General features: G+C 32.1%; 1 protein-coding gene across 3 annotated transcripts in view; it reads right to left on the reverse strand.

The window, feature by feature from the left end:
• Positions 1-1,584: 1,584 nt before the first annotated feature.
• The window catches only part of LOC124359294 (5-hydroxytryptamine receptor 1), a 411,266-nt gene continuing 400,221 nt past the window's right edge, over positions 1,585-12,629 (reverse strand). The window contains exons 5-9 of one of the 3 annotated variants that reach the window (XM_046811921.1): positions 10,768-11,716; positions 8,990-9,187; positions 5,919-6,054; positions 5,222-5,359; positions 1,585-3,472 (exon numbers count right to left, since the gene is read on the reverse strand). In XM_046811921.1, the coding sequence (XP_046667877.1) occupies positions 2,957-3,472; positions 5,222-5,359; positions 5,919-6,054; positions 8,990-9,187; positions 10,768-11,324 (1,545 nt within the window). In that variant the 5' untranslated portion in view covers positions 11,325-11,716 and the 3' untranslated portion in view covers positions 1,585-2,956. Of the gene's footprint in view, positions 3,473-5,221; positions 5,360-5,912; positions 6,055-8,989; positions 9,188-10,767; positions 11,774-12,629 lie in introns of those variants that run through there. The other 2 variants (XM_046811919.1, XM_046811920.1) reach the window with 2 other exon arrangements.

Below are 12,629 nucleotides of genomic sequence, written 5' to 3' on the forward strand. Positions count from 1 at the left end.
ATACTTTAGACCAAAAGTAGAACACAATAGCTGAAAGTACACGCGTTTTGAGCAATTTCCTGTATAATTATATAATTTTTTATCTGGGCATAAGGATAAACCCGAATTGTGGCACCGTGAACAAATTCAAGCGGCCGAAAATAGGCACCTTTTAACAGCAGTAGGCTTCTTAGTCCTACGTTTATATATTTTTATTCGTCGAAAAAATCAATATCTACTATGGCATTGTAAATATCATAGACAGGAAGTCTAATCCAAACAAAGGAAGGCTAGTGCCTAAATTATTGAAGGCTTTATATGAAGTGAAGTACTGTACTTCTTACACTCGATCGCGAGTAAAACCAAACACGCATAGTCAACTCAACATTTTGGCGACACCCTAAAGATAATAAAAATTATTCCTTTAATAGTGTGCATACAAAATTATCTACATAAATGAAAAGTTATTGTAGATTTTCCTGGATAAATGATCAGCGTATATGTAATTAAGTGATTTATATAATATGCTTCACAGTTTAAAATACAATTACCAAAAGAATAAACTCTTCAAAACCTAGCGTTTTTCCTTTTAAACTTTGATGCAAATGAATATTTGAATTGAACTATGTGTATCCTATTGGGCTCAGCGAAAAAGAAAAAGAGAATATTAATTATTAGCTCTGAATATTATACAGTTTAAATTTAAATTTTTAAATTCAATTTACAAACCTAACACCTCATCCCTTGTTTTAAATAATCCACTGAGAATGAAAATTTACTTTAACATTTCATTTAGTATATCTAAAAGACGGTAGAATAATTTTACATCCATATTTTTACATTTATATAAATCATAAATCTCATTGATTACATTTGACTAGGCATATAATCACATTTTACAGGTTTACAAAATCTACATTTTATCCTACTTATATTACATATTTTATGTTTCTACATTTTCTAGGTAATACGTGTTCAAAGTATTAAATAATATTTATAGTATAAAAGACCAAACCTTGTTTTTTTAAGTTTTATGCAGATGACAGCAAAAAGTAGAAATAATTAACAACTATTTATGTATTTTAAATTACTTTCTCTTGAAATCTGATAATGTGGCAAAATTGAGAACATTTAATCACATCTCAACTTCCTAGTAATTGACTTATAACACCTAATTTATCATACACTGTTATACCCTATAATGTCACCAAAATTTTATTTTTAAGAAATTCAAATCCTATGAAATGAAATATTAAATCAAAATTTTGCTATATAAATTTTACTCAATTATAACTTACGTAGTAGTAAAATATAATAAATTCAAGTTTTTTGCTGTAATTTTAGAATAAGGCTTAATAATATACCATAATACACGTAAGTACTTTAAATTTAGTTGACTTTTTACAAATTGATATATCTTACTCTCAAAATGAAAATTATGGTTCCATAATGAAACAGTGATTTATTATCAAGTAACTTGGAATTATATTATATGCAGCATTCCTTCTTTGGTTTATTCAATACTAAAAATAGACCAATAAACGTACACAAAACACAAGCTATCGAAACAGTACAAATAAATAGGTAAATAACGATAAAAATAAATAAACACGCAACATCTTATTATAACACACATGTTGCAGATCATACAAATATACATTAAACATCTTAAATATTGTATAACTAACAGATGGACTAGAACGACATTTTTATGCTATTTCATAGTATATTGAAACATTAAAGTAATATTTTGCGTATATACTTCAAGTTATATAAAGTATTACAAAAATTAATACAATAAGAGTAATATTAAGTGTTTAAAAATTTGTCATACTTTTTAAACTGTAGATCTAACGAGCATTTAAGGAATTCATAGAAAGATTCTATCATTTTGTATTTACAATTGTCGAAAATTAATCATTTCTTTGTTTATAAATGATGATTGGATGAGACCACTATACATTTTATTAATAAAAATTTTAAAATTACTTATTGAGGTTTATTACAATAATACATGACTACAGCGTCAACTCTCTAAAAGAAGGAATGTATGTTGGCAATAATATAGCATTATGTTATATTGAAACCAACGCGAGAGATTTCTGATACAAACATGGTTTACTATCAATAACATTTCAATAATAAAAAACGTTTAAAGTATTATTGGCATCGTGTAGAGTTTTATTGATTGTAAAAATATTATTGCAAGGGTCCGTTTAAAGTTATTTTTTAACAGATTTTAATTTATAGCTCCTGACATTACAGTTTAATTTGAAAGGAAAAATATAATTTTAGTAATGTTTCAAAATTTAATTCGTATAAAGGATGTAAAAATGTACAATTCATAAACATGTCCTACAATACGCATTAAAGACAGTTAAAAAAATACGCAAGAAGTTTGAGTGTAGACTAATAACGCCATTTTTATTAATAGTACGTATTCGAGATGGTTGCCAAGATCTCATATGCATATTTAGTCAGAACACATAAAATCAATTATTATTCAAAAACGTGTTGGGCATTGGAATAGAAACTTTACAATAGATCAATTCTTTTGTCTGCTTGAGGTGCTAATCAGGATTGTGTATATTGAACAATATATTTATCATACTAAATAGTCCATAACATATGTCAGAGACATATGACAGCCGTAAAATTATTCATATCTAACACTTAATTAACTTATGTATTACATACAAAACATTGTGAGAGCTTTTTGAGAATGCGCCATGTTTTACAAGTTACACTGAATATACATTCTATAGAGAAAATACCTTAAAGGGGAAAAGAAACTAAAGTTCCCTTTAGGCCATCCTTTACATTAATTAAAAACTTAACATTGAGGTTGTGTCAATGGAGTGATATCACATGTATGCCTGGCGATGGCCAAATGCAAAATGTCATTTTTGTGTTAATTATCTGTTTTAACACAGATTCAATGTCTTATAATGACACCGAACGTTTCCGGCGCTCTACATCATAGGAACGACTCGACTCCCTTCTTGTCCTCTTGGCCGACCTCGTCTGTGAGCTGGTGCTCTGTCACCCGCTCGGGACTGCCTCCCACGACACAGTACTGGTGCTGGGGCTCGGGGTCCCCGTACTGCGACTGGTAGAACTCCTCTCGCATCATGTGGTTCAAGGAGCCGCACCGGAAGTACAGAATCTGTTGGAAGGGTCTCCGGAAATCCCGATTGAGTGTGGCGTATATGACGGGGTTGAGGAGTGAGTTGGCATACCCCAGCCAGAGGAAGAGGCTCGAGAGTGAGGAAGGAATGCTGTCAGGGTCGGAGAGGAAAGGCCTCACCAGGGCCAGCACGAAGAAGGGTAACCAACAGATTGTGAATGCGCTCATAATGATTCCCAGAGTGGTCGATGCCTTGCGCTCCTTGGCCAGCTGGAACCGCAACTTCTTGGTGTGGGCGACTGAGGACCCGTTGCTGGCATGCTCACCCTCCCCGACACCACCACGCCGCTGTCTCCGAGCTGCTCCCTGGAATATGTATACAGCCCTTATTGCACATTTTTTACATTATTTAGGATTTTGTGCAAATAAATAACCATAAAAACTCATTAAATATCAAAAATGTTGTCAACAGCAGAACGTTAGAGATGCCTATCTCTTGAGAGGCTACATAACGTACATCTATGTTTGTCTGTCTGCACGAACTGGACTATATATAATTGAAATATTGCGTAAAGCTTCTTTTATGTAAGTATGAGAAACACTGAGGTTAGTAATGGTGTATGTCAATTCATGGGACTTTGCTGAGCGTTAGCGAATAATAGCGTAAAACATATTCTTTATATCAGAATAAAAATAGAAACAAACTTTAAATTTGGCATGCAAACTCTGAAAATACAGCTACGCGACATGTGTGTGTAAATCTATACGAGATTACGATTTATAATTTGACATCGAAGTGTTGTCACCGACGTTTTTTGGACCTCTCAGACAGCAACACTGAGTTCGATAGTGGCGCATGTGGCTCCATGAATCGTGGCTAAGCATTACCGAAAATCTTTAAATTGGTTTTTTTGTAACCATGATAGTAACGACAATATACCAGGATAAATAATATTTAAACACAGTAAATCCATTCATTGAAAATTTCAATATGTGACATTTATTATTACAGTAAAAAGAAAATGTATGGACAGTCTATGTTAAAATTCGGTGAGAAGACGTTTCAGTGCATTGTTTCGGTCAAGTAAGTGTAGGATACACTAGCTTGGAATTTAAATAAACATCATTGAAGGCCAAAACTGATATTCTTTTGCCTCGCGAAGGAGATGCATAAGTTTATTTATATTTTTTCGTCACTTGATTTATTCGGAAGACATCTCTAGCGTGAAAAGAGCTTTAAATTTGAAAGTTTCCATCCAACCTCAGCAAACACTGTTACCTGATACGTAACGTGCATACTGCTATCTTGTTAATCTTTGTTAATAGAATCCAACAATATTTTCAAAATTAACTTGGATTAAAATAAAAATGTTCACATTATAATGATTTGTAATTGGATTAAAATCGTATTGCAGAATGTGTCCGGCCGTTCACTAAAATTTTGACGCATTGAAGAGTAACGCTATTCAGTGTCTAGCTTATTGGTAAAACAACAGTTTTTTTTCACTATCATTTCAGTCTTTAAAAACAAAATTCTCGCTTTAAATAAACTCTAGATAGTCAATACATTTAATAGTAATTATTAATGTATTAAGTAATCTGGTTTCTAAATTATTAATTGCAGTTAACTCCAAAATTTGTCAAGTAAATAAATTGACATACTTTAATCATGGGTCTAAAATAGTATGGTGATAAATAACAATCATAAATGAGCAGGTACACAAGTTTATTATTTACATTTTAATTTGTTTTAAACAAAATTATGTTTTCCATTTAGTATATCCAACTGGGCATCAAGGTTGGTAACTATGAAATTCGATACTTGATGGAAATCGTACAAATTCTAAACAAACTTCCGAAGTATGAAACAAATTCCGTGATCGTATATCCAATTATACAGAAACACTCCACTATTTTATATATAATTGCGTTTGTTATAATTAGCTCTGACGTAAATTTTGAAGCATGAAGGCTTATCTTATTCTTTACAACTACACATTTAATTGATAATATTACCTATGAGTAAAATATAAGTCGCTATCACTATGTTATTTTTTAGTATATATAACATGTTTAAGCATTTTAAAAAATCAACGGATTGACGTATTTTCTTACCCGAAGCTTATTTCGGACAGTTTTAGAGGCGCTTTGGAGCATTGGGCATTGAGACTCGTTGCTACGGCGAGGTGCGAAACATCTAGAGTTGCTAGGCGTGACGGGTACAACACCTGAGTGGTTCTGGCCACCGCTGCACTGTAACATCTACAAGGTAAACACTGTTGAACTGATACAGAGTAATACACTGTGCAACATAAGGCAATGGTACTTATCAGTTTTACAACTTTTATTAATTCTTTCTGTATTATATCTTTGCTTTTTTCTTTTTGTTATCTTCAAGTACAAACTTGATAGGGTTTAAAATTAACTTAATTTTATTGATATCGTAAATTTTAAGTTATAAATGTAAAAAACTACGATTTACAATACTCAATTGGAGTTTTCATAATGTAAATATGATGAAAACATTCAAGTGTTAGTAAAAAGCAAAATAGTAATTATTATTTTGATAATTCTGTTATGTATTATACTTAATTTAAAGTAATTAATATACATTTTAAGTCTATTTTGGTTCAATTTTGATATTTAATTGAATATGTAATATGATATAGCCTATAATTGCAAAATTCTGAGGACAAATTCCATGCAATCACTGTTTTTTTCTTTTCTAAAAAAGTATAATATAATATAGGCCTACTAAACTAAACTCAAAAAAATTTAAGCGATAAATCACATGAAATACACTAACATTTACCGTAGTGTTAGTGCTGGTAGTGCTCGGTCGATGGTGCTGCTTCCCGGAAGTAGCCGGAGTGGAGACTGCTGGTGAACTTCCTGTTGACACATTGGGAGCCAGCTTGGCTTCCGGCGGACCCCCGCCGTTCTTAACGCTACAAAAAGAATCATCTATGGGTAATCTGTACCATATGTTTCAACTTATTCGTGTGTGGCAACGCTTATTAAATACCATTGATAAATATTCCTCTTTGATCATATGGAAACAATAGTGGCACTCACGTATAAGCATTTATCTTCGTTTTGAAATATGTTCTATATAAACTAACTGACCCAGTAAACGTTGATCTGCCATATGACAGAAAAAAGAATAGAGAAGATCAATGCCAATAAAAATAAAAATCTCCAATTATTCATTTTTTCAGTTCAATGTATTACATTGAAGTAAATGACTTATTCTTTGTTTTATATATAAAAATTAAATGTGAAATAAGAAGATTAATATATTTCTTTATCTTAAAGTCGAAAGATTAAATTATGAAAATCAATGTTAAGTTTAAAGAGCAATTTAGTGTTACATATTTTTTGTAAGTCAGTCTGTGCTACAAGTAACTAATCTTGATGGTTTGCGCATGCCAGAACATGCCACGTATAATGTCCGTGTGAAAAGCATGGTTGCTCAAATCTAAGCCACCAACCCACGTCGTTTCGCCTTGCGACTTATTTATTCCCATTGCGAATGCCAATTGAATAAGAAATTTAACGCGTTTGAAATAAATTAGAATGTCTATGGAAACGATTGGAATGCGTATGAGCAAACAATTTCGCAACGGAATTTGCTTAGTGAATTAGTTTTATTGATTCTAGTTATTAATATCAGTAATAAATGTAGGTTTATATTGCCTTTTCAAATGATACTATACGAAGGTTAAACATTCATGAGAAAGACAGTTCTGAAGATAATCCAAACTACGACAGTTACATTATAACGCACCATTTAAGATTCAGGGCATTAAAACCTTGTTTGGTACTGTTTAATTTACAACCCCTATGAAAGTTATTTGTTTCCTTTTTCTTAAATATCTCTCGTAAGGATACTTCAAATAACATTATGCCATGTATAATATCGTTTCATTCTATTAATACTTTATACATCTTGTCTTTATTGTGGTTCTTCAAAATATAAGTTAAAATATCCTTCCTGAAATCTGCTGAAGTAGAGAAAAATACTTTGGTGATGTTCTGATAGATTTTCCGGTACCTCAGTAGAGTTTTTATGTTGTTCTACATATAATGAAAACTATATGTATATACATGGGACTGATAGACGTAATAAGTGCCATAGTAACGTGTGTCTTGTTACCTCGAACAAGAAAATGCACCGTTATAACGGCCTAAAATCATTCTCGGTCAATTAGTGTCTCACTGGTCGTTACAATCTTTTTGCGTTCCTTGTGTTTTTCCAGTGTCATAGAAATGTTTGCATTTTTTCCCCAATAAATAACATATAGACATAGATAGTTCAGAAATGTTTTCCCCAGTTAAATAGCGTTTACTTCCAGCCATTCTAATTTAATTCCGGTATAAGGTGTTTCCGGTGGAGGTAGTGTGTTGAAAACCTAATTTTCGAATGTTTTTCACAATTCTTTTGTCGAATTTTAATTATTTAGGAAATAGTCATCTACGATTTTTAACCTATATCAGTATGAATGGGTTGTTGGTATTCATGAGAAACGTTTACTCTGTGTAATTAGATTATAAGGACAGTGTTCTTACAATTTCATCGCTGTACGAAACTGCTACGTTCAAAACCAAAAATATACATTTTCTTAGGTTGCAACCCCATTTCAACCCCTATACGTGGTTGATTATCATGAAAATAGTTTTTATTTCTAATTAGGTCCTGAATCTTGTGTGTGTCTTTCAATTTTATTTTTCTAGGTTATCGGAAATTTGAAAGACAAAGCATAGTGCTACTAAAGAAGCCCCTTTTCAACCCCATCGGTTGATTGATCATAACTGTTTTAGTTTCTTTATTCAATCCATGAAGCATAAATGTGGCATTTTATAACTTTATGAGATATCAGGAGGTTGAGTTATTGAGTGAGTGAGTGCTTTGCCTTTGATGTATGAAGTTGGATTTCCAGTCACACGGCACATTGTTTTATTATGTGTTGTATTATGTTTGTAACTATTACTTAACATTTTCCAAGTCTATTTAAATATTACATTTTTTCAATTTTTATTAGTACGCTTTACAAAACCGCATTTACAAACTGTGTGTATGAGGATTTAGTTACCTTTTTAATCTAAATTTTAAAGAGCGTAAATTTAAACATTCCTTACGAGTGTATATTTATGTACAAGTAGCCTTACGATTACGCTCTTAGTTCTCAACGCATCTTTAACGAAACGCTATCGTGTTTAAAATATTACTAAACAAATATTTTAGAGATGTTATGGTTAGATAAGTTTTATTCAAGATTTGGATTACAAGTTCTACCTGATAAATATTTATCCTAAGTGTAGTTTCTGGACAATGGGACAGAGGTTTAAAAACAATATTAAACACGATAAAACAAAACACTTTTAGTTAAAGAATTTCAGCCAAAATAATAAAACAATTCTATAGGACAAAAATAACAAGGATAACTAATAATCATTAATCAGGTTTGGAACCACGTAAACGGATCTGCATGCCAAATTCGTTTTATGTATGACACTACAAATTAAAGGTTTACGGTGGAATTTACGATGACCAAAATTTGCACTTATGTTATGTATAAATATCAATTTAAAACAAGGATGGATATTCGGAATCCTAGGATGAAAAACCATTTTGTACACAATTTTGTTGTAAATGCTTTATGATCTGATTTGGTTCAGCCACGCTTTGTATGCATCAAAATTGTGGTGTATATATATATATATATATATATATATATATATATATAATCAATAAATATAAACATTAGTATGTTAATATTAAATTTTTCATATTATTCAGATTGAATGTTTCTCTTATTTTATGCACAAGACGAGAGTACTTTTTTCTAAAGACAATTGCTTATACGCTATACATAAGTTTACCTGATTTCCAGGTAACAATGTGAGGTCTCCAGATGACTTTGAGCTCTCCTCTCCTCCAGAACTATTTTCCTCGCCGCACGGAATATCTTGTAGTAAACGAAGATCATCACCGCTAAAGGTATGTAGAAGGAGAGTAATGTAGCGTATATTTGATATCCGAAGTCTTGGCATACTAAGCAGTGCTCGCCTCCTTCGTACCTAAACAAAATATTATCATTCAATTCATATAAAATTGGTTCTAGAAGTTTTTTACATTCCCACATTAAAATCATTAAGGTTTATAATATGTATTACATGCACCGCGTATCTTCAATCAGGTCGTTATTCTATTGTAATAAGTATTTTTTTTTTCTTTAAGCCTACAAGAAGATATCAAAATTAAATTCTAATTAATAAATAAATCAAAAGTAATACAATGATAAGTTGTAAGTCTTATTTCGATTAGTAAATATGTTTATTGCTGCATCTAAATACTAAGTATTTTAGTGATTATAACATTGTTTGGCATCATAAAATATTATTGAATGTTAGAACTTGTTAAAAAATAAATAATAACAATGTGCTTAAAAAATAATACCTCTTATCTTAATAAGAGATATTATTTTTCAGTTATATAATATTGTTTTTAGGTTAAGCTGTGTTGTCACGTTTTATTGATTGATCAATATTATTTCCCGAATGTAAAAACACATTAACAGTTTAAGTAATTAAAATGTCACTAATATTATATCTGATTTAAAAAAATGCATTAAACTAAGGGATAAATTATTAAACTGAAATCACTTCCTGCACTACTTTAATAACACTAATCTTTGAAATCTATTAACTTTACTTACTCTTTAAAAGACGTTTGTCATAATAATGTTTTAAATTGAATATACTAAGCGTTTTGGTACGGATATACTTGTTCAATTATGCACCCGTGACCTTGCAGCTTAACCACTTATGTTACTTGTAAGTTTCCTTGGTGATAGTTACATTAATAAGCACTCTTCATTTCAAGTTGAAATTACTGAAATATTTACATTTATCATATGAAAGGAGCGTAATATTTTCTTTTTAATTTAGTAATTTAAACTTTTAAAAAGGACTTTCCAATCAAGGTTATTTTTGTCACATGGCAATATGAAATAACTTATTACTGTTTAATTTTTTTATGAAAATATAGAAATACTAGCACAAAGTAGTGCAGAATTCACTGTGTACTATATATAATAAACAATAGTTTTAATGTAGATAATTAAACCCTCGCATGATTCAGCAAGAAGTTAGAGATATTGAACCCCTCCTTTGGTTACATCCTGAGGGAGCCATTCGTCATTTACCTAGAGTTAAGGAGAAACCTTACAATTCCCTCGCGGATTGGCTGACCTGGTAATCGAATACTCACTTTCTTTACCACACTCTGCGTTGCCTAACGTTTTATTCAATTTGGTGCTGTTTTAATGTGATTACACTGAAGTATTTGAGACTTTATGGTTTCGTTTCTTTCTAATAATTGATATAGCACCTTCATTGTGTTTACTGCATGAGTGAAAACGTTTAAACACTTCATGTTTTATTTTGTGTTTTATTTTTGTTCCTTTAGTTACAACAAAATTACTTCATTATGAATCGCCTCACAGTAGTTGAGAAACTTTGTTTCAGTTTCACTATTTAATTAGCAACACTAAAATAACAAAGATTAAAGTACTTACGAGTATTAAAGTAAAAATTAATTGTATACATTTTAAATAACTTTTGTACATTTAAAGCTAAAAAGAAAGTTTTAAGATTACCTGTTCCCTAGAATAAGAAGGGGTGGGAGGCTTATGCAGGCGGCTCCCAGCCAAACCATGGACACGCACGCAATCATTCTTCTTGGTGTGCGCTTGACACCGTATTCCAGAGGTTTAGTGATCGCATAATAGCGATCCACGCTGATCATGCAGAGGTTCAGGATGGAAGCTGTGCAAGAGAGGACGTCAAATGATACCCAGACATCACAGACAATGGGGCCGAAGTTCCAGCGGCCGAGGATCTCATACAAGAGCGCCATGGGCATGACGAGGATGGCGACACAGAGGTCGGAGACGGCGAGGGAGACCAGGAGGTAGTTGCAGGGACGACGCAGCTTGCGCACCAAGCAGACAGCCACACAGACCAGTATGTTCCCGATTATTGTCACTAGGATCACACAACTCAAGACGAAGCCGATGATCAGTGCCTTGAAGGGAGTGTAAGGGGACGACGGCCCGGGGAACCAATTGGATGAAGAAGGAGCAAGAGTTTCAGAAAGATTGATTTGAAAATCAGTAGAATTATTAGCGAATGAAAACTCAGTATAAGAATCCATACGATGATTCAATCAATGAAGTCGTTAGTGTCTATCAACGATGTCAATCGTTAAGTATATAGTCCATGCCTACAACATTAAATTACAAATTGTATAGAATGATAACACTAATAATATTGCACTACATATTCTCGGGCAAGAAACTATTAACATTGGTATAATAAGATTTAGATGACAGTGAATCGATTTATTTTCATATTAGCACGTTTAATGACTGAAATGTAAAGTGTAGCTCATAAGGTCTTATAATGTAAAATGTTCTAAGAAGAAAATGAGTTTGCGATTCCATCTAGGATGAAGACTAAATATCAAAACACGGCCAAGTTCTTTTCTCATCATGTCATGAATATTGTTCGGATTTCTAGATTTTATTCTGCAGAATTCTCGATCATCTGAAACAAAATAATCTAGTTTAGGTTATCTGATTAAAAGTAACATATTAATACAAAAATACGTACATACTTTTAAAAAATGTGTCTTTCGTTGTTTTGGAATTTCAACTTAGCATAGTCACAGGTATTACGTTACCCAACAAATACAAACAAATTCAAAACTTCTCAATCAGATTAAAATCCGACTGCTTCGCCAAAATGCCCGATCTTCCACTAACAAGCTTGACAAAATTCAAATGAAGTGTGCAGAAATGAAAATAGATGTACTTGTTTTAACTGAGAAAGGTTTTAACGACAAGAAAATCGACCTATGCCAAATTTCACACTGGCTAATTCATATTGCCGACAACTTTTCAAAGGAGGCGACTTTTCAAGCTGTCAGAGTCGGCATTTTTTTCAGAAAAATGATACCTTTTCTCCATTTTCACTCGTCAAAAATATCGTAACAGATTTTGAAGCAGTTGGGATAAAATTAAATTCAAACAGATCAAAATTGACCACCATCTGAATCTATCGGTCTCCCATTAGCAATGAGGAAAATTTTTTTACAAATTTTGAAGCCTTACTGAAGGATTTGCCTAGTCATCAACAGGATTATGTCATAATGGGTGATTTCAACATCAATGCGATGGACACTATTCATCCTTCTACCAAAAAATTTATCGACTTGTTAAGGTCATTTGACCTAGAATTGTTAGTCAAAACTCCAACGCGTGTGACACATTCAACACAGTCGACAATTGACAACATCATCTCTAATCTACCAAGTGTCGCAGTTACCGTGGTCAATACAACTATCTCGGACCACTACGACCAGGCTTTATTAGTGGAGTGAAAATCTAGAGGGAACTAAAAAAAAATAAGAGACTTAAGGCCAGGAAACATTGCTCTCCTCAACACTTCCCTTTCGAAA

Source organism: Homalodisca vitripennis, chromosome 4, assembly GCF_021130785.1.
Source record: "Homalodisca vitripennis isolate AUS2020 chromosome 4, UT_GWSS_2.1, whole genome shotgun sequence".
NCBI lineage: Eukaryota > Metazoa > Arthropoda > Insecta > Hemiptera > Cicadellidae > Homalodisca > Homalodisca vitripennis.